The sequence below is a fragment of the Nansenia antarctica genome (assembly GCF_963989245.1).
Source record: "Nansenia antarctica genome assembly, chromosome: 17".
NCBI classification, from domain to species: Eukaryota; Metazoa; Chordata; class Actinopteri; order Argentiniformes; family Microstomatidae; genus Nansenia; species Nansenia antarctica.
The window spans coordinates 12,209,271-12,237,225 of NC_137687.1; the positions used below are offsets into that span (position 1 = coordinate 12,209,271).

Consider the following 27,955-nt stretch of genomic DNA (forward strand, 5'->3'; position numbering starts at 1 on the left):
GCCCGCCCCGCCGCCCGTGTCGCGGAGGAAAGCACGGATGAAGGTGTGTGAAATATTTGCGGTTAGTCGCTTTGCTGCACGACTGACAGGGGATGTCTTTGGGTGGGGTGCGGAGCGAGAGAGAATTCTGTTTAGTATTCAGTCTCCGAGTGATCCCACTCCACGATTATGATTGATTCTGTTCCCTGTCCGACTCCAACGGGAGCTATACCTTCCTATCTCCTTCTCTTAGGCACAAAGGAAGACACTCTGGCAGGCACACGCGTGCACGCACACACACACACACGCACACACACACACCACATTCTCCAAAAATACCCAATATAGCTTCTTTGAAAAATTACAAAACATGCAGAATATTCTTTCATGCTCCAGTTTGAAATAATCTTTCTCAATGCAACTCATGAGTCATCCTTTTCTCTCTGATATGACCGCAATAGTATATCCACAGACGAAAGGCAGAGACTGAGACTGTAAGGCTTTCCCCCGCCCAAGGACTGAAGGGGACAGATAAGTAGATGAGTGGTAGAAAATGACTGATTCTGACACCTCCTCAATTAGCTGAATGTCACGTCGCTGCGCAGTGCAGCAGCATCGAGCATCCTAATTGGTGTAATTTTGAGAGGTGATGCTATCTTGATACAACCCTTTGCTAAGTTGGCATTTTAGTCAATGATTTGAAGCAAAGAGGAAAATAAAAAAGTATGATGCTATAGGCCAGGCCTGTTTGAGGCCACATTTGAGGTCTGCAGCACGGCTTGTTTTCGAAACATTGACTGATTCAGATTTGGGCAGTAGGTGGACTCTCTGGCCAATCAATTACATGAATCAACCCAATTGACCACCACGGAGAAAACGAAAGCAACAGCCCCACACCAGACCCTGATCTGAATTCTCCCCTGCAGTATCCATTATTTGACCTATCCACCAGACTTACCGCTACTGACATTTTACCGCTGATCTATTTCCTGCCTGTGGCCTCACTGACTTACGTAGGCCTATGCTGTGAAGTTTGTTGGATATACTTGTGAATGATCTTCATACAAGTGTGTGCTCTATTTCGCAAAGTGGGGAAAACGCATTGTCTCTCTTCACTCAGAACTCGACTCTAAAAAGGTCTCCGGTTTTAAAAATGAATGGCGAAAAACAACTACATACATACAAACTCCATCTCACTCCTCCGTCTTCTTTTTCTATTCTTCTCCCCCAGCTCAACGTGATCTTCCTGGGAATCGCCCTGTACAAGATGTTCCACCACACAGCCATCCTGAAGCCAGACTCCGGTTGCCTGGACAACATCAAGTAAGGACATCAATCTGCTGCCTACAGGTTTCGATTGATACAGAAAGCGTAATGAAACCTGCAATCTTACCTCGCAATGGCCAGGGTACTGTAAGTGGAAGCTTTCTTCAAGCCCAAGAAATGACACCCCATAATCAACCTTTCGAAGCCTTGATTGAATCGAAGCATTGTTGAACGGGCCTCAGCGTGCTACCATATTATCTTGTCCTCTCGTCCATAGAAAATCACTTTTTTTTAGGATCCTTTTTAAAAAGCCTTTGAGTCTGTGAATGCCCAGACAGAAGGTCAGGAGGCATGTCCCCAGGTTTGTATCTCTCATTATCGCAAAAAGGTTGTGTCAGTGTGGGTTAAGACAGGACAGGTATGCCGGCAGTCGTCCTTCATTATCTGAAGTGCGTGCTTGTTGGTGACGGAAAAGGCCACAAGACAATCTGCTGGAATTAACCTGCTGTATTTCCGGCGTCAACACGCTGGATGAATATTCATAAAGGTGGTGCGTGCGTGCGGGCGTGCATATGCACGTACGTGTGTGCGTGTTTTATGTGTTGCTAGTCAGATATGAACATTTGAATGACATTATAAAGCTGACGGTTTATTGGTATTGCTGTTTATGAATGACAATGAGTTCAAATTAATATCTGTTTGCTTTGGAATATCAAACTAACCACACACTGTTATATCACTACAAATATACCTAGGGTTCAAGTGTCAGACCTACAGTCGATTCATCCTGAATTATAATCTTAATAATCATCTCGACAATTCTACTGGTGAATTTGGATTTGGATATGAAAGCGGTCTCGCTCTTGACTAAGGCTGCCAGACCAGTCAGGTGCCAAGATAGGCAAACATTGTTGCCTCAGTTGTTGCCTCAGTCGATTCAGACTGATGAGAAAATAGTCTCTCTCTCTCTCTCTCTCTCTCTCTCTCTCTCTCTCTCTCTCTCTCTCTCTCTCTCTCTCTCTCTCTCTCTCTCTCTCTCTCTCTCTCTCTCTCTCTGTCTCTCTCTCTGTCTCTCTCTGTCTTTCCCTTTTCCCCCCTCTGACTCTCTCTCTCTCTCTCTCTCTCTCTCTCTCTCTCTCTGTCTGTCTGTCTCTCTCTCTCACTCACACTCACACTCACACTCACAGGTAACATGTATACACACAAACAAAGTCCATCCAGTTAGCATTCTAGGTGGTGCTGAGGGGTGCTGAGGAGAGTTTTACAGAGAATGTCTGCTCTGTGAACTCTAAGCGACATCCTCCCTGAATGGTAATCGACTGCTGAGGGGAGAACTGAGAACTGAAGTCTCCACTGTAGGGCGTACTATCAGAAGTACCCAGCTGGATAGGAACCATGGTGATCTCAGCCTTAGAGTGACCCTCGTATGTGTTTTTGTTTGAGTTTGAGTCCTCGTCCTGCTGCACTATCCACAACCTGGTTGTCTAGTCTGATCTGGATGTATTTAATTGCTGTATGATACATTTTCAGAACGAAGAGTGAATCTACTTTTATCACGAGATTTGACATATTTTTGCTTTATCTAAGAAGTACTATTTGGCAGGAGAAAGCAATCTGTGGTCATTGCATATGGCGTACACCGAGACATTATGACAAAATGTATTGAATTAATACATTCTTGCCAGAGTTGAACCACTTCAACATAGGATGAGAGATGTGTGATTTTGAAGCAACAGTGGGAAAGGTGAAGGAGCTAACATTTGAAAGGATTATTTTTGAAATATAATTCTAAAACAAAACTGAACATCTACAAATAAACATGCACATGTACACCTCGATGTTAAGAAAGGCTTGTGTTTTGCTGTGCTGGTAAGATAAGTAAGTTCTAGGTAAGATTCGGTTTCAGAACAATGTGAACGATTTGTAGATATAGTTGCTTTTAGATGCATTGCCTTGTTGTTTGTTCACAGAGAAATATTGACCAGTGGTGTTTTTTGTCTATTGTATGATTTATCACACAACCCTCCCATAGCCAATCTGACCTACAGACTCTCGAAGCCTCACAGACCACAACATCAAGGTCATGACCTTTCTTGAAGCTGTGACACTCTCATACCTCTAGATTTATGTACCTCATTCACTAGAATGGTAAATGCCTCTCAGTCCCGACTGTTTGTCAAAAAAAATTGCAAGGAGAACGTATTTATTACCAAATAAATATATGTCTGCTATTTAGAGTTCAGAGACACTGCTGGTAACATTGTAGTCTCAGCATGCTGGTGGCAAAGCTACGTATACCACCTGAGAATCAGCTATGGTCAGGAAAAGAATGGTTGGTTTTGAGTAGGAAACAGCATTGAGAGTCAACAAAACATGCTAAAGTAGACTTGATTCTCATAATGTGTAAAAAAGTGTTTAAGTCCGGTCATGGTTGGTCATCATTAGGTATGTATTTTCATCTATCCTTCTGCCATTTTGGTCTTCTTTCTTTTATGATATCACTCATTATTGTTCAGATTTCATCACGTTGCTTTGTGTTAATGTGAATGGTCATCAGAACAGTATGTTCCGCCTCTTACTCTATGCATTTACTTTTCATTGACTGTCTTGACTTCTTCTGATGATCACTGCATGCTACCCTTTTCTGTTCTAACATAACGTTTGTGTTTAATGTCCTCTTTCTTTTTATCTGTCATATTTTTTCCTCATTTTAGCTACCGTTATTATGATGGATGTATTATTGTGGAATGGCACTGGTAAGATGCAACATATATATTTAAGAGGGTTAGAATATAACTACTTATTCTGTATTGTATATGTAATCCCTATTTTCCTTACCTTTAGACATCTAGAACCCTTTCCCATGTAGTGTTTGTAACATTTGTAATGTTCCTTAAAGGGGCAATCTGGGATTCAAACAACAACATCCTTCAGCTGTTTTGGGGAACAGCTGAGGGACGGGGTAGGATATATGTAACCGTTCTCAAATGAATAGACTGAGCTATGGATGCAAGGACTGACCGTCCATGAGATTAAAATGATAGTTTTAACCCTGTTTTGAAGCTACAGTTGCATTGTTGACAAGTAATTAAGTAAAACAAGCTTATATTTTGGGGTTTGATGGTATATGAGTTGAACTTAGCTCATGAGGCATGTACACGTTATATTCAGTAATAATCAATTCCTATATGTGACACAGTCTGATCATTTGGTCCTCATGTCGGGATCTGATGTAACGATCTGACTTTTCTTTCGAAAAATGTGAATACATTTCTGCGTTGTTGAAAATCACTGACAACAGTGACACATCGCTAGTCAACTAACTTGTTTTGTGAGCCTGCTAACAATGTAAAGTAGTGTTATAGTTAACTAGGTAGCTGAGTTGCAGTATTTTGGCTTGACTAGTGAGTTTGTGTTGTGATTCTTATTTCCGTATTTCCGTAATTCTGTGTTTCAAAAGAAAAGTCTGAAGATTTTGATTGGTTGCCGACATGCGGACCAAATTATTAGAAGTGTCACATATATCTTACATTTAAAAGTTTTTTTTTTTCTTCAGATTGCTCCTTTAAACCTTTGTGTTTTACCCCCATGTGATTATATAGAGTTAGCTCTTGCGTCCTATTGGCACAAACACAAACTACTCTCACTCAAACACTTTAGCAACATACAGTATGTATCTGGAATGTCATTAATTGAACTTCTCTTTATAATAGAAAGTTGTGAGCTGTAACTGCTTTACCTTCCTGCAAAGTATGTACGGTATATTACAACAAAATCTTACCAAGCCTTGTACCTGCATCAAAACCTCACAGTGGATTTCCCGTGGTAAAAAGATTCAGGCAATTAGCGTTCCAATTCATACACACCTTTAGTTAAACAATTAGCATCCTGCTGAGTTGATCAAGACACTTCCTCTTTCCCTTGCAAATGAGCCAATGAGATGTCTTTAAGTGGAGCTGAATGGCAGCTTAATCCGTCTATTTCAATCAGCCACTTTGACTCTGACTCAAGCCATTTGATTGCATGTCATCTTTTAAAAATGTTGATATTTTCAAAGGAAATAGGTGGTAATTTAATGCAGCAATCTGAAACGCTTTCCTCCTCAAACTCTTTCATATTATATTTCCACCCAACGCACCCGGAGAAGCACTTCTGACTTTGTTCTTCTGGTGTAAACGTACAAGTGCTCTTTGTGGCAGTGGTGAAACCATTGAGCATTCTGCCTGAGTGGCGTAATTGCAAGGGTATTCATTCACGTGCTCTTCAGGACCCACTTCCGTGTTGAGAATGGGCAGGTCTGTCGGACTGAAATTGGTACGAACCAAGCGGGAGCAGTTTTCAAATGCATTTACTCACATGTTGGCACTTATGAGAGGTGTTTTGAATCAATCATCTAAATGTCAAAAGTACGTTTTAGGAAAAATGTCCTTTAATAATGAGTGAGAGTTGGTGAAATAATAGTAATCGATGTCATCAAGTACTTTGAATATTCTCTATTATGTACTTCATGTATGTATTTCATCTAAGGAAATGCCTTCCACATAACCCCCGATACACAGTTAAGAGTTGTGAGGAGGACTAAAAGGGAACAATCATCTATAGTAGCTTGTGACCTAGTACTTTCACTATTTGACATCTACAAACAAGGAAAGATATGAGAAATAACTTCATATCCTGTCCTTCCTGAAGCTTTTATTATGTCCTCAGGCATCTCGACTGTATCCCCTCCGCCCCCCCCCCATTCCTCTGCAAAAACGTATCCACTCCGAGGTCAATATTTTCCTCCTCTTTTCACACTGGTGGTGTCTCCCTGACCATTCAGGGGCAATCAGCTTGATAAAGTACCTCTCCCAACAGGTCATTAAAATAGACTTGGGAAAATTAGGTTTAATGGTTGCCCCAGTAATTTCATAAATCATTTATTTTCACCCCACACCTGGCCCATTTTACAACAAGCAAAATGCTAGGCCCAACCACCAGTATTTATTGAGGAGTAGAGGCTTGTGAACCGCGATAATTACCTTAAGCACCTGCAGTACACTTCCGAAACATCTCCACCTAGAAAAAGAAGAATATAGTTGTTTTGTTTATTATTCATACAATTCCTGCCACATTTTTTTTTGTTTTTTAAGGATTTTCAAGTGTTTGTGTTTGTACAGTTTGTCCATGGTAACCCTCCTCTCCTTTTAGATATAAGTATAGATATGTGTAGATGTACTTGTTTGAATCTAAGTACATTGCTTAACATACAACATTTTTTGTTTTCTGATCATTTGATTTTACTTTGCTTTTGATTTTACTGTTGTCAGCTATCAGGATTACGAACCTGAGATCAAGTAAGATTAAACTGGACGGGTCTTCTGTTTCTCACACCTTCCCTCTAACATTCATTCCCCTGTATGAGCAAACCCGACCCAAATCCACTACCCTCCTCCTGAATCATTAACATGAGGTAGAGAGCTCTCTGTCAATCAATCAATCAAATGTATTCATATAGCACATTTAAACATGACACTTGTCAACCAAAGTGCTTTACAGCAAAAGTACACCTAAAGTGTAAATAAACAGAAAATAAACAACTAACAGAAACAACGGAGGAACAGAACAACACGTCAAAACCAAGGCAGGAGTCAGAGTTAGTCAGGGAACGCTAAAGAATACAAGTTATAGAGTAGAAGTACGCAGCTACAGGTGTGTGCATTAGCAACGATAGCGATATTCTCTTTAAAATGTTGCAATTTAGTGAACGTTTTATAGGGATGCATTCAAAAACATGTAATATAAACATGTAATATGACTTATAATACAAGTGTCTACATAAACATGTGAGGCCCTACTCTTCACACCCGAAGAAAAAGGACCTAAGTCAAAAAGTCAAGACATAAACATTCAAGGCGCTTCAAACAACCCAACGTCCTATATAATAGGAATAGGCAATAGGGATAAAGGTCATTCATTTAAATGGAAAAATTGACTGACTTATATAGTGCCTTATTCCAAAGCTCTTTACATTGGCCTCTTATTCACCCATTCACACACACACACACATATTCACACACCAATGACGACAAGCTACCATGCTTTAGTTCAGTGTCTTGCCCAAGCTTGCTATCGTTAGACGCCGGCTCTACCGCCCTTTTGAAAGGAGCCCTGCTATGTGCACTTTAACATAATGGTAATAGCTGTGTGTTTTATATTCAATGTATTCCTACAAGTACATGAGTATTCAAAGCTACTATATGTTCTTTAAAAACTCTTGATACAACCCTCTGGGCACTGTATTGTAAATATGTTCACAGTCCATGTTCATAGGCCTAGATGCAAATTGGGTGAATATGCCATACATGAAAGAGCCTAAGGTCATACAATAATACCCAGCATATGTATATCAATTATCCAACCACATATTTAAGCTCTCTCTAAATGTCATCAGTTCAAGCAATAACGTACCACTCAAAAAGAACAAGAGAGAAAGCAGAATGATAGGTCACTCTTAAGGAGAAGACAATAACAAAAAGGAAAAAGCAAGATAACATACAATTTCATTCCTGTGTTTCCTATTCCTAAGTGCACAGCCTCTTTCTGTCAGTTATTCACTTTGTCTCTCCGCTCCTCTCCTCGTCTGGATTTGTGCTTTTGTTCGTTTGTCTCGTGCCCCCCCCCCCCAACTCCCCGTTTTGCCTGTATTTCACTTCCGATTCATTAGTGTCCTCAGGCGGCGAGATGTCCTAATAGAAAAGTGGATGTGGTGGAGGTTAAAACATATTTGAGCTTACTACTTCCCCCCGACAACTTTGTTTTTTCACTGTCATTTTTAGTTTCGCTTCAGTGAACAGGAAGACATTATGTTCCTCTAGAGCTGTCTGCTTCCTACCAAATGTGAAAGGGAGTTTAGTTTAGTTCAGTTCGTTTTTTTTATGTTAGACCTCAATTTCCACTTATTTAGAGTGTTGGAGGCTCACCCAGACATCTCTCTTTTTTCATATTTCCATTCTTGAGCCTTCCTTGGCTGGTTCCAGCATTTAGCCATACCCGTGTACATAAGCCTCCAAACACTCCCAAGTAGAACATGAGGTCTAACATTGGAAACCCTGAACTATCTTTTACACTAGAACAGCCATGAGGGGTCATTTGTGCGTAAGACATAATAATAATAAGCTAATATAAAGCTATTTTCCAGTTTTTCTGTGTAGGAAGCAGGCTAATTTACAGGCGGCCAACTAGTGGTCGTTGTGTGTAAACAGCAGCTTAGCATTGTAGGCTCTTTTAGTAGGTAAAAAGGGCACAGGAATTCGGTCACCGCTGAACTCTGGCTTTGAAGTTGACGTGTAGGAAAAAACATAGGACTTTCTGTAGGACATGATACCTATAGTGTAGCTCCTTATGCTTAGCTGTGGGTGCAAATGTATGTTTAATTCAGTGGGTCAGTAACACAGACTAGTCCATGATTCATGATCAATGTGGTTGATAGTTTTGTGTGTCTTTACTGTGTTCCAGATCGTGGTTGATAGTTCGGTGTGTCTTTACTGTGTTCCAGATCGTGGGTGATCAGTGTGGTTGATAGTTCGGTGTGTCTTTACTGTGTTCCAGACCGTGGGTGATCAGTGTGGTTGATAGTTCGGTGTGTCTTTACTGTGTTCCAGATCGTGGGTGAACAGTGTGGTTGATAGTTCGGTGTGTCTTTACTGTGTTTCCAGATCGTGGGTGATCGGGGCCATTGCGTTGCTCTGTCTGCTGGGCCTGACCTGGGCGTTCGGTCTGATGTACGTCAACGAGAGCACAGTCGTCATGGCGTACCTCTTCACCATCTTCAACTCCCTACAGGGCATGTTCATCTTCATCTTCCACTGCGTCCTCCAGAAGAAGGTGGGTGTTTTTTAGTGACGGGTCAACTGTGTGACAATGTGACAGTATAGATTAGCAATGTGCTGTACCAGTGGAAGAGCCTAGTGCATTAATACAGTAGATCATAAGTGTAATTACACCACTTTTGCCTTACGGTCTTTTTCATACTTGTTATTGTGACAGGAAGACTATTTCAGTACTTAAGAATGTTCAGTTCAGACATGAATTTGATCCCACGGTCGATTCAATGTAAAGTCCTATCTGTAACTGTAACTGTAATGGGCGTGTGTGTGTGTGCGTGTGTGTGTGTGTGTGTGCGGGTGTGTGTGTGTGTGTGCGTGTGCGTGTGTGTGTCTGTGTCTGTGTGTGTCTGTGTCTGTGTGTGTGTGTTTGTGTGTGTGTGTGTGTGTGTGTGTGTGTGTGTGTGACACTTCACAGGTGCGCAAGGAGTACGGGAAGTGTCTGCGCACCCACTGCTGCAGTGGGAAGAGTGTTGAGAGCTCTATCGGCTCTGGGAAGAGCACCGCCTCTCGCGCCCCGGGACGTTACTCCACAGGGTCACAGGTAGGGGTCACCTCTCCTCCTGCTTTTTATTCTCTCCATTTTTTTGTGAGAAGGCATTGAGTTAGACTTATGGGGCCCTATTATGCACTTCATCAATAAGACGAGGCGGTAGATCTAAACTTAAGACGTGGAGGCGTGGTCAAGGCCACTTTGCTATTGTGCGTGCTGTAGTGGGCGCCTAAAACCCGGCGCTAAGCAAAGAAATTAGTCATGGGTGTGTTTTGGGCGTCTTCTCAATCAACCCAATCAGCGTGCCAGGTGCCATTCCCTTTAACACTAGGACAGCGACGTTTTTTTACCTACTTTTAGCGCGACGAGGTGTCGAATCACACGACCACTCTTCACAATGGGAGAGTGTGAACTGACGCACAAAGATCGCTGGATGGCGATGTCACACAAGAAGAGAAAATGACAAGATCACTAGGCTACCTCTAAAAATGCATATAAAGTTCCTATGCGCAGAGAAGCAGAGAAGTGGGGAAATTATATATATGGAGAGGAGATTGATTGTGACTGCGGGAGCTTTACTAATGAATGAAAGTTGATTATCATTATTAAAAAAGAAAAGTAATAAATATTGCAATATTGTGTTATCATAATTATGAGCTTCACAGTGATAAAGTCTGTTTATTTGTTGTGAAATTCGCTGGTAACGTCAGCCTGTCTGCCCCTGCAACTGCTATATTATATGTTATTATATGGAATGGCTGAATATGTTCATTCTTTTTATTTTGATTACATTATATAATTGTATTTGGTATAATGACAAATACTTGAAACTTGAATGATCTCACAGGAGCGCGTGCATGCACGGTAAAGTGGAGAGGAGATTGATCCGGACTGCAGGAGTTTTCATTAGGCTACTAATGAATGATGATTGATTATCATTATTAAAAAAGAATAGTAATAAATATTGCAATATTGTGTTATCATAATTATGAGCTTCACAGTGATAAAGTCTGTTTATTTGTCGTGAAATTCGCCGGTAACGTCAGCCTGTCTGCCCCTGCAACTGCTATAATATATGTTATTATATGGAATGGCTGAATATGTTCATTCTTTTTATTTTGATTACATTATATAATTGTATTTGGTATAATGACAAATACTTGAAACTTGAATGATCTCACAGGAGCGCGTGCATGCACGGTAAAGTGGAGAGGAGATTGATCCGGACTGCAGGAGTTTTCATTAGGCTACTAATGAATGATGATTGATTATCATTATTAAAAAAGAATAGTAATAAATATTGCAATATTGTGTTATCATAATTATGAGCTTCACAGTGATAAAGTCTGTTTATTTGTCGTGAAATTCGCCGGTAACGTCAGCCTGTCTGCCCCTGCAACTGCTATAATATATGTTATTATATGGAATGGCTGAATATGTTCATTCTTTTTATTTTGATTACATTATATAATTGTATTTGGTATAATGACAAATACTTTAAACTTGAATGATCTCACAGGAGCGCGTGCATGCACGGTAAAGTGGAGAGGAGATTGATCCGGACTGCAGGAGTTTTCATTAGGCTACTAATGAATGATGGTTGCAACAAATAATAGTAATACATATTGCAATATTGTGTTATTATAATTATGAGCTTCACATAGATGCACAAGCCTGCGACTGCTGTAAGCTTAGTAAGCGGGAGAGCCGTCTTTGAAACCCGCTTGGCTGCCCCCAACTCTCTCTCCTGCCTGGATGGACCACAACACACGCACACTTTATTTGTCAAATACACGCTCTTGCGTGTTTCCATTCATGATGATATGTTTCTGTAAATTCATATATATATCCTATTGCATTATTTGAAAATTTACAGCGCTATAAATAGTGTCATTCAATGCACAACGCGACTTCACTAGATCTGTCGAATAAAATGAAAAATTCTGAGTGGGACTGCTCAGAAAAAACAATAATACATTATATACTGTAGGTCTATTATAAATATCCGTTCGTTATATAATATTCGTACAAGCTGTGTTGACCAGGTATCGAGACACAACAGCAGGGGAGGGGTGGGGGAAGGGAGGGGAGGGAGGGGTTACATCACCCTCTGTAGAACATCTTCTATCTAATCGGCGCACTGTGCTAAAATGCAATGCAAACAAAACAACACAGGACAAACAGCAGTGCAGTGATGCGTTTTATATTATATTCTTTGAACAACAGAACGGGACAGGCGCCAGAAACTGCCATAATATACCATACATATATCTGCCATATATCGTACCTCCGTTTTATATTGAGAAATATGATGATAAATACATATAGGGCGGAGGTATGCTATGTGGTGTGTGGCTAGATATTTTCATGTAGCACTGTGACTGCGGGGGAACCCGATGTCTTTGTTCATTGATCGGAAACGATCGACAGCCATCAACACTCCCCCCATCAAGCGCATGTCTTATTGAGTCAACACGAGTTGACTCGCTGGAACGAGACAGACTGATACACACCACACCTCTGCCATATCATACATCGGTCCCACATGTATTTATTTACCATCATATTTTTCAATATAAAACGGTATGATATGGCAGATATATATGGTAGCCTACATTGCAGTCGTCCCGCAGTTCTAGTAGATCGCCGACATCATGTTATTTGATGTACACATTTCACGGCAAGATAATTCCGATTTGTGGCAAACACCTAACAATTGTTCGTTCACTAAACATTATAACATGAACACAGTTATAGCACCAGTTCCTAGCACCTAGTTTCCTAGCACCAGGGGAGCCCCCCCTCCCAAATTTCGTTGTTTGGTACCTGTACTATATCAATGACAAATAAAGACCATTCATTCATTCATTCAAACAATGACAGTTACAGTCTCGCTCAAACTGTAGCGAGATTAGGAGACTACTAATTGAGAAAAAGAAAAGAAAATACATGAAAGAAAGGAGAGAAAGAGTACAGAATGATAAATCATTCAGAATGTTATTGGTTTTAATATTTCACAATCTGCCAGAATAAGCACGCTCCCTCGCACGCCCAGCACATCATTTTTGATGCCGCTAATGTGTGTAATGAAAAGTGTGACAATGTTGAAAGACATGATGTCATAATCAAAATATAAAACCTGGTTGGATAAAATAAGATTCTGTTGTGATTGTGTTGACATTGTTGTGATGTCAAAAGAGATCTGTGGATTATTATTTATACATAGTGGTCTATATTTATATAGTGGTCTAAATTTGTTTTATGCAACAAGGAGGAGAAAATGGTTACAGAAACACACCGTTGAAACGTGGTGGAGCGGGGGGAACCCGATGTCTTTGTTCATTGATCGGAAACGATCGACAGCCATCAACACTCCCCCCATCAAGCGCATGTCTTATTGAGTCAACACGAGTTGACTCGCTGGAACGAGACAGACTGATACACACCACACCTCTGCCATATCATACATCGGTCCCACATGTATTTATTTACCATCATATTTTTCAATATAAAACGGTATGATATGGCAGATATATATGGTAGCCTACATTGCAGTCGTCCCGCAGTTCTAGTAGATCGCCGACATCATGTTATTTGATGTACACATTTCACGGCAAGATAATTCCGATTTGTGGCAAACACCTAACAATTGTTCGTTCACTAAACATTATAACATGAACACAGTTATAGCACCAGTTCCTAGCACCTAGTTTCCTAGCACCAGGGGAGCCCCCCCTCCCAAATTTCGTTGTTTGGTACCTGTACTATATCAATGACAAATAAAGACCATTCATTCATTCATTCAAACAATGACAGTTACAGTCTCGCTCAAACTGTAGCGAGATTAGGAGACTACTAATTGAGAAAAAGAAAAGAAAATACATGAAAGAAAGGAGAGAAAGAGTACAGAATGATAAATCATTCAGAATGTTATTGGTTTTAATATTTCACAATCTGCCAGAATAAGCACGCTCCCTCGCACGCCCAGCACATCATTCCCATCATTCACATCTGTCCCATGGCCAGGCCTGATGCCTCTCCTGCCCTGTCTACCTGACAGCGCCCACGCTGAGCGCTCCGGCGACCTCCTATTCACTTTCTACTTTTTTTAAATATATATTGGTGTTCATATTAATTACCATACTTTTTACTTGGAAGAATTGAAGTGAACATTGCAAGTAAATAAAAATGTTACTTGAATTATCTGTCTCTCTGTGTTCGTTTGTAGTAGAAATATCACATCTGATATATCTATGTAAATAGATTTCACTGCAACATGAACACACTTCATTTTCACTTTTCACAACAGCTATTTTCATTTCATTTATAATGTGCAGTAAACAAACAAAATAATGTATACTCTCTGCAATTGGCTACTATACAATGGTGCCAAAATCAACTATCCAAATATGAATCTGCGTATATCTATGTACAACCCTGTTGTAGCCTATTATTATCATGGTCGACATGAGAATTGTTGGCTACTTCATATCACAACTGAACATTCATATCAGAATCAGAATCAGAATCAGAAGACTTTTATTGCCATGACATGTAAACATGTTAGGAATTTGGTTTGGAACAATGGAGCACGGTTTACAGCAGGATAGGTGCAAGACAGGACAAGACAGTGCAAACCAACATCAAAGTGCAAGAGTCATAATTAATATAAATATAAAGTGCAGAGATCAAGTGTTCATATCCAGACAGTCCAAAGCTCTCTGGGTGGGGGTGGAGGGAGGGTAGATATATATATATATATATAGCCTATAGCATTATTTGAAAATTGACAGCGCTGTACAGGCATAATCATCAAAAAAGACATTATATACAATATTATAAATATCCGTTTGTTATATAATATTTGTTGATGAACTACTTTGCTGTGGTACCTATGTAATACCACACAGCTTGATAGGTACATACTGTGCAGTGTATCATTCATAACTGTACATAGGCTACACATATCATAATATCTTATCACTATTGCATGGAACTTGGGTGAAAAAAAAACCTCAGCTCCAACAAATCTGAAGGGATTGTAAAAGTCATACTGTACAGTTTATCATTTTCATAACTGTCTGTACATATACATATCTTATGTATCACTATTGCTATATATAGCCTATATATAAACACATTATGTTACAAATATCAGTCTTATCCACTGTATCTAATTCAGCACTGAAGCCTGAAGGTTGAGCACAGTGTGTGCCCCCTTGCTACCTCTGCTGATATAAAAGAGAATTGCAGCCTTGGAGAAAAATATGGCAGCCGAATCCCAAGGCAAATACACAGACACACACAGAAATACTGCAAAATCGCTTTATACTAACTCGATTTTGAAAATGTAAAGATGCTGGGTGGTAGAACGCACATATCTAGGAAAAGTCATGAAAGGAGGGTCCTGAAATTTGATCGAGTGCAAAGGTAGATTTTTTTTTGTACTCACTGGTGCTGTTTAACACCTCACGGCTGTTCTAGTGTTAAGAACCGGCTGCGTTGAGTCATTAGCGCTATGCTATTATGGAAGTCCTGAGAAGGAGGTCAGCGCGCTTCTCTGCCTCTCCCTTCTGAAATAAAGCATTTATACTGTGACCGTAATTGACGTCTTGCCGTGGAGCCACGTGCGTGTTCATGTGTGCCCACATGCATGCGCAAACCGCGGAGGCGCGCTCGTGTTTCAAAACGTGCATGAAGTCTAAACTTAAGAACTTTTCAAACCACTTCTTAGCGATAGGAGCAAAGTCAGATCGCATAATAGCAGGGGCGCCTAGTGCACTTCATTAACATATGAACACTCCCACAATGAGCAATATATGCACGGGAGTTTTACGTCTTATGTGTGGGCGCCTATCGACACCTGCATAATAGCAGTAGCGCGTATGAAGCGCATAATAAGGGTGGGGGTAGGTCTTAACCTGGCGGTGCGTCTTAACTAACACTTAAGACGGCAAGTTAAGAAGTGCATAATAGGTTAAGGATAAGGATAAGGTTCTATCTCCATTTTTGTCAAAATTGAGTTTTGTACATAATCTGATCCATTAGGTGTTTATTAATGCCTGTGTGGTGTTATTTTTAATGTTTTAGTTAGTAATTAATAAAATACAAAGGTTCCATCTCACAAAACTTAATGGAATGTAAAAACTTTGACGCTCAATATCTCTGAACTACCCTAAACGGAGATAGAACCTAATTCTAAGCTCACGAAGTTACCATCCCTTGTCTTTACTGGATGTAGTGCCTAACCACCCCGCTAGCTGTGCCGATATCCACGATGTACCACGGCTTCTCGTTCCATAACGCTTTTATACAACGGTTAACCACATGTATCTGTCGATATTTCACAAAAGAAAGACAAGACAAACTTTTAATTAATGTATTTTAAAGGAACTATGTTTTATTGTAAGTGTTAATTCATCCGCTGAACAGTTGTTTATCGGTTGCTAAGCAACGCAACGGTAAGAATGTGATTTCAATAACGGTAATATATACAAACGTGGAGTAATCTGAAAAGATGTGTCACCATTCCATTTAGCCGTGCGTACATCATGGATATCGGCACGGCCGGAACGTAAACCGACCGATAGAGACAATGGACCGGATCTATCCGTTGTATAATTATGAATCATCAACATAGTCGAGAGAGCACAGTATGCCAGCCTCCTTACTGACGCGGGCAGAATTCAGCATTCGTATCGAACCCCTCTAATTATAAACAGCTCGTGACTGCAGCCGCATGCCTAATTCTCCTGATGAACCGCACGTGAATGGAAATACTTTATGTATGAGGTGATCATTTATCGCCCTAAACTCCGAGGCATTTAAACGAACATGTAATTAACAGAATACATTGTAAATGTAAACCGCCGGCTATGGGAGGTTGGGGGGCTTTCATTCTAAATGGGTACAGTAGGAGAGATCGGGAGAGGGACTCGATACTTTAAAAAAAAAGATGGCTTCCTTTCCTCATCTCCTGTCATTTATTACAGCTGATAGTTGAAAGGACAGAACAGGTTCGCACCACCGTGCTTCCTTCCACCTCTCATATCCTGCTGAATAAGTGATAATGGGGAGAAGGTTGCGCAGCTTGCACCTTTGGAAATTGATCAGCCCACCCACAGACGCACTAAACCACTTCAGTGATCATACAGTAGCTCCTTACATTCAAAGATGACTCGACTCTTTCAGCGAGTGGAGTTGTTGCAGGGAGCGGGGGCGGGTTGGGGTTGTGCGTAGGACACTGACAGTTAATGATGGTGATAATGATGCCGCTGACTTAATTGTGATAACACTGTTGTGGAGGTGTTAAATGCGATGTGTTTAACTAATACATGTATTATTATACTGCACATTATGGCTTATTTAACAGCACGTACAACATCCTAATGATGGCACACCTAGTTTTACTGAGCGCTTACCACAATACTTTTTTACCTGCCAATGCTACCGTTATGTGGGCAGTCCTAGTCATATTTTTCATTTTATTGGACAGATACAGTGAAGACAGACAGGAAAATATGGAGAAAAAGGGAGAGAGGGCATGTCAGCAGGGCATGGGCCAGATTCGGACCCATGCCGACATGGGCATATGTGTTCACTGTAGACCGCGGTGCTAGGCCACTGGACCACCCCAGGCCACATGTATTTATGTGTTTTTTTAAGTTGTATTCTTGCATATTGCTTGTCTCGGTAGAGCCGGATCCGTCGGATGTGGAACGACACGGTGAGGAAACAGTCAGAGTCGTCTTTCATCACCGGCGACATCAACAGCTCAGCGTCGTTGAACAGAGGTAAAAGTCTGTTAGCATATGCATGCTAGAATGCCTCACAACCCACCAGCCTCAAACTCAGGTGGCGCTAATCTGTGTTTAAATCAGGCTGATGGATGGAGGAAGAAAGGAGGGATGCTTTAACTGCTGCAGTCCCTGATTGGAGCCACTTGGTTTTGGTTTTTGATGTACTGTAGTCCTTCTGGTAGTGAAAGTTGCCGTCCTTAAAGTCATAATAGTACTGACGGTTCCACTACTTAATAGTGGCATACTTGACAAAAGATAATGTGTCATGTATTCCTTGTTTTATTAAAATAGGTCTCTCCATAAATGCATGTTGACTTTTGACAAATAATGAAGCCTTTAAATTAGATAATGAAGTTGAAGTGTATGTGAATTCATACATAAATTTAAAAGGGAAAATTAAGAGCTCATTAGTGAATCTCCACATTGCATTTCTTAAATCATAATTCCTGGACGTCCATTAACATAGAAATGTTTGGTCGATTGGTTGATTCAATAATTGAGAACATAGACTGCAGCCTTGTTGAAAGTGTGAGAAATACCCTTTTGTCTTTTAAGACCACTCGTCACTTAAAAGAAAAACTTAACCTTGCAACAAAGTTATGTTCCGCAATTTTAACATTAAAAACATATTTGGAGGGTGATCCAAATAATGTGTCTGATGCTGCGCGTTAGTTCAGACAGGCCACTCTAAATCAACAGCGTAGCGCTCTGTCAACTGACAAGACAACTGGTTCACACGTATGGACAAACACCATCACATTGTTCACGGGACAGAACAGAGTCTTAATTAAAAGCAGCCGAGTTTCAATTCAACTCAATTCAATTCAACTTTATTCGCCATGTGCAGTGCACTAGGAACATGATTTGGTATTCAACCATACTAAACAAGCTACGGTACATACAACAACAAGACGACAACACAACAATACTCAAGACAAAATATACAGTACCAATATGAGTGGATATTATGAATAAAATACTGTACAACTAAGTGCAAGAACATGTAAAGTGCAAGGTACAATGATCAGCAGTTATTGAGAAGGGCTATGGCTTTGGGGAAAAAACTGTTCAAGTGTCTTGATGTTTTTGTCCTGGTGGCCCTGTAGCGCTGTCCAGAAGGGAGTAATGCAAACAGGCTGTGAGCTGGATGTGAGGGGTCCTCAGTTTATGCTCCTCCATAGCATTCAACACTTATGACACGGTTGTACTTGACCATGGGAGTTAAATCTCGTGCGGTAGTCCCGTTCACCAGCCCCCCAGCCTCCACCCGCTGGTCTGGCACCTGGGTATGTTGCCTACCTACTGGGGTTGTTGGAGGCGCCATCCAGTCACGCCCCAGCTTAAATATATGACCATTTTCATGCAATAAATGGTTCAACTGTTCTGACTGAACTCTTCGAGTGTGAGAGGCATACATCACCGACTCCCAGATCGTATCTGCGCTCCTGTATTCCGCCCCCCTGCCATCCCTCACGGACACTCCTCTCCAGTCATGGGGGTCACTTGATGGAGGGCTCGAGTCCTACACTGCTCACTCTCTAAATCTGCTCCCAGCTCTCAGTCGCCGCAGACACTAATGCGTCGTTATGATGACGGATTGATGTTCGGCAGCGAGAGAGGAAGTGTCAAGATCTCAATAATTACGCACTCAGCTGAGCGCCATCCCCGCAGACATGACGTTTATCCGAGGCGAGGAGGGTGGAGCCAGGTGGGGGGACCGAGGAGGGGAGGGGTGGGCGTGGGGGGTGGGGGGTGGGGGGTGGGGAGGCAGAGAAACCATAGATCTATCACTCTCAAGACTCAGGAGAAAGAGAGTGAATGAATTAACATGTTTCAGCTCAAGACTATGGAATGTTTAGGATCGGAAGTGAAGCAGTGGCATGAGAAAACGTGTCTGCTGGGATGTACTTCTTTCGGTCTTCTCACAGGCTTGCTACATGGCCTCATAACAAAATGCAAATAAAGTCCCACTTACCCAGTAGCTCTGTGTTGTTATTATGGAATTATGGGTAATAAGAGTAGATGTGTCTCCCTGGTTTGTCCTTTTCAATGTTTTATTCACCCCCCCCCCCCCCCAGTTGCATACAACAGTGTTTCTGCAGCTGATTACATACTTCTTTCTCTCGAGAGCGAGCATGCAATCATCCTGATAGCGTTGGATGTTTAATTTATCCCCCATTCAAGATTACTGCTACACAATCAGTATGATTTGGAAATTGTCACATTTTTCAGATACAGATGCCATAAGTGGGGAACTGGGATTGGGAAAGAACTGTTTATCATTTCAAAAGAGGCTGGTTATTTGTGTAGACTCTGTAATTAGACGACCAGCAGCAACAAGAAAGGAAACGCTGATTATATCAAACAAAAACAATAATGTTATGAATACATCCATCCATATTAATAGTCACATCAAACAACATGTGAAAATGAAGAGTGTAGCTCTGTAAATCAAGATTCCACTCAGATATATTAACACAATTATTGTGTGTGACATGCAGACATGCAGACATGCTGGCAATGATATATTCATAGAAACTCTGCCTGTTGAAACTCATCTTTGTAAACATAGATTCAAGTCAATGCTGTAGCTCCAAGAATAATTTGCTGCCAGGGCCGGCCTTAGGACTTTTGTGGCCCTAAGCAAGATTTTTAATGTGCCCCCCGCAACCCCCCCCCCCCCGTACGTCCGTCCACACACACACGTCCGTCCACACACACACGTTTTGATTGACAGGCGTTTAATCGACCGGGGGAGGAGGGGGGGGGGGTACTGGGGGAAGGCTACATGAAGATATATAACATTTGAGAAGTTCAATAAATATAAAAGTCAACATTTTCAAGAAAAGAAAAGCAACAAACTTGCAAATAACAAGGTCTTTAACTAAAGACAATGACAAATGAACACCAATATAAACACCAATATTTTGACAACTGAATAGCAATGAACAATCAATATAAGTGCAACATTTTCCAAATAAATTTAGTGAACACAAGAAAACAACAGGCTACTGTAGAAATTGTAGCTGTCCATCTTTTCACCACCATCCAACATCAGTCCTCCAAAAATGTTTTTATATATATTATTATAATATATATATTTTTTTTTAAGTGTGGCGCCCTCTAGTGGTTGTGGCCCTAAGCGACCTAAATGTCTTGGGCCGGCCCTGCCTGCTACCTTTCCTCAACCACCATTTTCTTCTATTCCATTCCCATGGTCCCCTTTCTGGTTAAGTCCACCTTTTATTCATAGACCTATGTAGTATCACGCATAAGCACATTAGCAATGTTAACTATTAACCAAGTGCATACTGCAATACATAACGATTTACTTGTCAGAGTTTCTACAGAATCTAAATTGTGTCAAGTTAATTATCAATGCAAACCACTCCAGTCAGACCTGGCTGTTGGTTTACAGATGTGTGATATCTAGAGAACACCCCCCCCCCCCCCCCCCCATCTCTCTTTGACAGATTCAGAGCACTGCAAAACAGGGTACTGCAGTAGCAGAACTAATTGCCGCCTCAGATGAAAGATGTTTTCCAACATCTATTTACCCGCTCTGCATGGTACACACTGCACACTTGAGTCAGTGATAGACTCATGTCACAGAGCACATGCAGAACTTGATATGTGCTTTGCATCTTCTCCCTGTTAGATGTTATGATGATGGGGAACAGAACATATCAACAGGAAATAATAGAGGATATGTACATTTTCAACTCGATATCCCAAGCAACTAACAGTGCAATTTAAAACTAAATGACACCCTTTCCACTGTTTGCACTGCAGTGAAGACAGGAACCCATATTCAAACTACTTCCTTGTTTAACCAAAGTTTGCAACCATCTATTCTACTGTCAATCATATACTAGCTGAGACTCAGAGGTTCATTTGGAAACAATACGTGGTCTAGGAGCAGATGAATCGTTCTAGCTAGGTCCTATTCAGTAATAGCCTTCTTCACCCCGGGAGGATATCTAGATATCGATATATTTTACACAAAAGCGAAATTTGGCACTTTCAACATTGCATTGACATTCTAAGAAAACATCAAATTGCTCCATGGCGATATAAATATTTTATGAAGCGTAAACATTTATGATGCTAATCTACCTAGCAACACACTCACCATCTTTGAGCCTCGGAAAAGCGCTATATAAATATAATGAATTAAATAATTTTGCAGAAATGTCCCATATGTTTGTGTGTAAGTGTGTGTACATCAATTGCAGAGCTGGCTAATGTAGCCATTAGCTAAATGTAGCAATGCAGACACTAGGTCTACTCTTACATAGCTAATCCTAACAGCTTATCAAAATGTAAATCAACACAACTGCAAAACAAACGACAGAATACTACCTAGACATCTTGTGTTAATTGAATTAGCCGCTAGATTCAGCTTGTGTAAATGCTTGAAAAAAACAGGAAAACCAGTCACTTGGGTGTACAACATGACTGGACAACTCTAGTAATATCACGTAATTTGAAACGCTTTGTCATTACAATGACCAATACTGTTTTGAGTGGTTATCTGACTGGTTATATATGTCCTGTTTAAAATCCATGAAGAAGTGTTATACTGTACGTCTTGTTTTGAATATGTCTACGCTTATATGTAATGTTGCCTATTGTCAGCTAGGAACCGATATCCTGTCTCAATGGGGCTGATTACCCCATTGAGACTCTGCTACTGTCTTGTGCCCTTTCTCAATCGTTAGGAACTTGATTCCTCGAGTCCTCTCCTCCACACTTCCTTCTCGCTTCTAACCTTTGGAGGAGAATACCTAACGGGCGGAGCGTAGATCTTCTCATCCAATCTGTTTTGAGTAGGAAGCGAGGAGGAGGAGGAGAGGACGTGAATAATCAAGTTTCTAATGAGAAAGGGGCCTTGGTAAACCATGGTGATGTCAGTCTGTTTCAAGCTATTCTGCTGTAGCAGAACTCTTAACCCCTCACACTAATGATCATGTGATCATGTGAATGTTTATGGCTGTCATTTCTCAGCTGCATCTGCCTGACTGACATATATGTTCTCTCTCTCTCTGTCTCTCTCTCTCTCTGACTCTTTGTCTCTCTCTCTCTCTCTCTCTCTCTCTCTCTCTATCTCTCTCTCTCTGACTCTCTCTCCCTCTCTCTCTATCTCTCTCTCTCTGACTCTCTCTCCCTCTCTCTCTCTCTCTCTCTCTCTCTCTCTCTGACTCTCTCTCTCGCACGCTTTCCCTTTTCCCCCCTCTGACCCTCTCTCTCTCTCTCTGACTCTCTTTCTCTCTCTCTCTCTCTCTCTCTCTCTCTCTCTCTCTCTGACTCTCTTTCTCTCTCTCTCTCTCTCTCTCTCTCTCTCTCTGACTCTCTCTCTCTCTCTGACTCTCTCTCTCTCTCTCTCTCTCTCTGACTCTCTCTCTCTCTCTCTCCCTCTCTCTCTCTGACTCTCTCTCTCTGACTCTCTCTCTCTCTCTCTCTCTCTGGCTGCTCCAGGGGCTATGGCTAACCATCTTATAACTAACGCGCTCCTGCGTCCCCATGGCACTAACAATCCCTATAACACATTGCTTGGGGAATCGGCGGTCTATAACAACCCGTCTGTGGGCATGTACAACACGCAAGGTGTGCTCGCCTTCTTTTCATTCCTTAACTATATCTGCTAGTTCAGTGTTTTTCAAATCCCGGGTCATGGAGGGGACTCACATCTGTCAACATCTTTGTCCCAAACCAGGCACGCAACACTATACCATTCAACTATAGGGCTGAACGTTTGATAAGGAAGTGGAATAGGAAATGCGTTAGTACTGGGCTGGGACAAATATGTGCCTATGTGGATTTTTTTCAGGACCCGGGTATGAAGAGCATTGTGCTTTTGACATTATGCCCCCCCCCCCCCAAAAAAAATGCTTAATTCCAAAAAGACCTGCAGTTCTTTCCTCTGTTTTTTGGTTGAGGCTGTATTGTGGCTTCCGATTGGGCGATGCTATCTAGACACCAAATCATTGGTCTCGTTGAAAAACTCATTCATTGTTGCTTGCCTGGCATGCGTCAATGCAGTTCGAGAAAGACAATTCTAATTGGGAAGAGACTCTCATGCCAATCTGGAGCCAGATACACCACACCAGTCACTTGTTGATATGGTGCTGCTCTGGTCTATGAAGCTTGTGTGCTATCTGTCTTATGTCTGTTTCTCTGTTTCTCTGAGTGTCTGATTGTTCATTGTTGCTGGCAGATTGTTTTAATGAACATAATTTCTTATATAAGAAACGTATTAAGCCGACGTGTTACCGAACAAGTAACAACCCAATGTTCCTGTTATGTCTCTATTACTGAAACAAGTCACTTGACAGACTCGGTTCTCAATTCACTTTATTCTAATTGGATCAATGCTACTGCTGAAATACAGTAGCAGCTATTGAATTTTTATATTGTTTAAGACTCAACTATTAGATGTTTTGAGTATGTCCAGTAGAGCCAATATCACTGAGATCGGTAGAACCGAATATATACTCCTCAGTTCAACAGAAATATAGTGAATGTATGCATGTGAACACATCGATCACCTCGTATTTTCTTCAATATCTGTTCAAATATGCATTCATCCAATGTTTATTAAGAATCATACTGTATATGTAGGTAGCTATCTTTATTTGACCTATACTGGTCCCATAGGCCACCTCTAAACACAAATTGTCTATAAACAGGCTGGTCTATGTAGATTGAGCACTGTCAGCATACCACACAAAAGATAATTGTCTCTGATCCATTTTCTGATGAATTATGTGATATTATTTCTAAAATGTGTTTCCGAGTGTGCATGGGGCATCCGAGCAGTAACATGGGAGGTCATTTTCTTTCCACGTCATCAATCTATGTGCACATTTTCTCTACCTGTCACTGTTATGCTTACTTGTGTTTTCTTTTTTCTTTCTTTCCTCATGCTGTCCCTAAAAGAGCCCTACAGAGAGACAAGTATGGGAGTCAAACTAAACATTGCTTACCAAATGTAATTGACCTTAGCTTCACTCTCTTCTCACTCTATGCTGACAAAGGTGTAATTAGAAATAATTTGGGGAAAAAACAACTTCCTTTATAAATGGGAATACAGCCTACAAATCAATATAGATTCCGATTTGACAATCATTTAATGTAGTGAAGGCCGTCTTTGTTTTCGAATGCAACTTCAAAATAAGAAACCACGTATTGTGGCAATAGTGTAAATGCAACACACAGAGATTCATTGAGATTTGAGAACTGTATACATTCCAGAACAGTATCATATATCTCGATATCCGTATGATATAATCATATCTTAAAGTCACTCATTGCTTACATCATCTGAATCCCTAATGCAGTCTAAAATTCACCAAATTATTCCAGTGTCATCTGACCATTTTGACCAATAAATTAAACTTGGTTGTAGCACACAACACTTTGACTTGATAATAAGTATTTTCTTGTGTACTGTGCACTAAAGGTGCAATCTGTGAGGGATGGGGCTGGAGAAATGTACTGTAACCACTCTCCATTTCATAGATAGAGCTATGGATGCAAGGATTTACTATATATGACTATCATACACTGAACAGAAATATAAATGCAACACTTTTGTTTTTGTTTTGCCACACCTGTCAGGTGGATGGATAGAAATAGTCTTAGATCTTTGATTTAAATTCGTGAAAAATTGGAGCAAAAACACACACACACACAAGTGTTTATTTCTGTTCAGTGTAGTTTTAATCATGTTTGAATCTATACAGTTTGTTTAAAATGACATTGTTTACAAACAATGGAGAAGCAAGCTCATATGTTTAGTTCTGATGTGGTACAACAGACAAAATCTCATGATGCATTTACTAAATTATATCTTCATGAGGCGACAGCTATATATCCTTATTTTAAAAGTAAAATGTAACCATTAGAGATTTCTGCTATAATCTGTCATTTGATGAAAATGTATATATATGACATTATTTTAATGACTCATTCTGGTCAAGCCAACCATAGTGTTTTTGCTTTGATATAAGTCATGTAAGGCTTAACTTGGACTTGTATCTTTCAAACAACCAGCTTGATGACCTGTCAAACTAGTGGCTGAAGTTTGACATATCCTCCAAAGTTGACATTGATGTAGACCTGTAAGACGCCATGGACATTTTACAATTGGGAATCCACACTTCCTCTGTAATAGAGAGAACAGAAAGTCTTATTGCTAATATGTAACTGTCAATTCCTACCATAGCTCTATGACCCATAGGCCTATTTATCATTGCAAAGTCAGTTTGTCAAGTTCATCAAAGACAGAAGACACAGTCCATTTTAATCTATGTCCTCCTCTGTCTTACTGTTAAATAGCGGCCAACATGACTTGGGTCCAAATGAATAGACGGTGCTTAAATGCATGGCTGTGCTTTGTTATTGTCCTATCGTGTGTGTGTGTGTGTGTGTGTGTGTGTGTGTGTGTTTGTTTGTTTGTTTGTGTGTGAGCATAACGCTTTATGTATTGTCAGTTGTCCCACATATATCAGTGTTCTCATCTTTAGAAATGTCTTTCAAACACAATACAACAAGAGCCTTACAACAACAAAAAATGATAGCAATGTACAGTAACATTGAATAACAAACATACCCTGTAATCAGTCGAGGCTGGTGGAGGTAGACATTGATGGGCCCATTGTCATGCCTGGAACGTTCCATGCCATGCGTAACAATGAGCCTGCAGTCCTCCAATTTCGACATCCACCAGACTCCACCGCCTGTAATATCCCACTTAATATCTCTGAATCTGTGTCTATGTTTAGTGAGGGTGTAATAAGGTAAGTGTACCGAAAGTGTTGGCTTTACTATCATTTAGAATATTGTAGTCCCACTCGCTGGTAATTTTAAGGCATTTAAACAAACAAGTGGCTTAGTTTGGGGACATATACACAAGGGAAACAGATAACAGTACTTTGTGAAAACATGTGTAAGAGCCACTTCATAGAATACATTGGGTATTTTTGTTTGGCCTAATGTGTGTGTGTGTGTGTGTGTGTGTGTGTGTGTGTGTGTGTGTGTGTGTGTGTGTGTGTGACCATGACCAAACGGCTGACATTTTAGTCATCCTAGTTAGCTTGTTTCAGTTCTGGCCTTCTTAATATGAGCTTTCTCTCTCCTCCTTGTTTCTGATTCCAGAGGGAATCCTGAACAATGCCCGGGATACAAGTGTCATGGATACTCTACCACTGAATGGTAACCACGGCAACAGCTACAGCATCGCCAGCGCCGAGTACATGAGCGACTGCGTCCAGATCATCGACCGGGGCGGCTACAACCACAAGGAGACCACGCTGGAGAAGAAGATCCTGAAAGAGCTCACCTCCAACTACATCCCCTCTTACCTGAACAACCACGAGCAGCGCTCGGCCGAGCAGAACCGCAACCTCATGAACAACCTGGTCAGCAACGTCAGCAACGGCGGCAAGGACAGCGGCTACGCCATCGGCCTGGGCATGGGCCTGGGCATGAACGTGACCGGGCTGGGCCTGGACGACCACTCCTCCTTCCCCCCGCACCACCACGACGAGGGCCTGGGCCTGGAGCTGATCCGCGAGGAGTCCAACGCCCCCTTGCTGCCCCAGCGACCGCTTCCCCCCCTGCAGCCGGTGGACAACCTCCACAACCACCTCCTCCACCAGTCCGCCCCGCCGCCTCCGCTCCCGCTCCCCAACCACCCGTTCTCCTCCTCCTCCTCCGCCACCTCCTCCTCGTCCCGGAGGAGGATCCCCCAGGAGAACAGCGAGAGCTTCTTCCCCCTGCTCACCAACGAACACACCCAGCAGGGGGGAGACGCCTCGTCGCCCAGCCACCACCACCTCCACAACCACAACAACAGGGACTCCCTCTACACCAGCATGCCCGTGCTTGGCGGCCTGCTCGACACCACGTCCACATGCGCGAGCGCCGCCGCCGCCCTCGCCGCCGCCAACGGTTCCAAGGACAGTGGGGAGCCCCACCACCACCACCACCCGCCGCCGGGGGGCAAGAGCCCCGAAGCCAGCTCGGACGACGTCTACTACAAGAGCATGCCAAACTTGGGCTCGCGTAACCACCTCCACCAGCTGCACTCCTACTATCACCTGGGGCGGGGCAGCAGCGACGGCTTCATCGTGCCTCCCAACAAGGAGGATCTGTCCCCTGAGGAGGCCGCCCCCAAGGAGCCCTCACATCTGGTCACCAGCCTATAGACCACCCCCCACCCCCCCCTCCTGCGTCCCCACTTTCTCATCGTGGTCTCCCCTTTCTTCCTCGTCCCCCCCCCCCCCACCCTCCCAACCCCCTGTGTTGATCAATCGTTGGCAGTTGGTAGCCTTTTTTTCTATTCCTTGTCTTGAAGACTAAAAAGCAAAAAATTCTGCACCATTGCTAGTACTGACCACAAATGGAATATCGAAAACACTTTGTTTGGTGGCTAATGTGACTTAACTCGGTTGGATGCGAGCGGAATCTATTGATGTGCATTTCTCTTTTGCTCAGAGGCCCAAAATCTGTATGGATTGATGTGTTTTGTCTCAGTGTGAAAAGAGACT

General features: G+C 41.7%; 1 protein-coding gene across 1 annotated transcript in view; it reads left to right on the forward strand.

Moving 5' to 3' along the window:
* LOC308172279 (adhesion G protein-coupled receptor L3) overlaps window positions 1-27,613 on the forward strand; it is a gene marked incomplete at its 3' end in the record, with an annotated part of 155,338 nt that extends 127,725 nt beyond the window's left edge. Inside the window, exons 16-22 of the mRNA XM_080547182.1 lie at window positions 1,211-1,302; window positions 8,943-9,111; window positions 9,529-9,654; window positions 17,300-17,396; window positions 22,881-23,009; window positions 24,342-24,359; window positions 26,562-27,613. Of these exons, the coding sequence (XP_080403308.1) occupies window positions 1,211-1,302; window positions 8,943-9,111; window positions 9,529-9,654; window positions 17,300-17,396; window positions 22,881-23,009; window positions 24,342-24,359; window positions 26,562-27,613 (1,683 nt within the window). The remainder of the gene's footprint in view (window positions 1-1,210; window positions 1,303-8,942; window positions 9,112-9,528; window positions 9,655-17,299; window positions 17,397-22,880; window positions 23,010-24,341; window positions 24,360-26,561) is intronic.
* Between the last annotated feature and the right edge of the window lie 342 nt (window positions 27,614-27,955).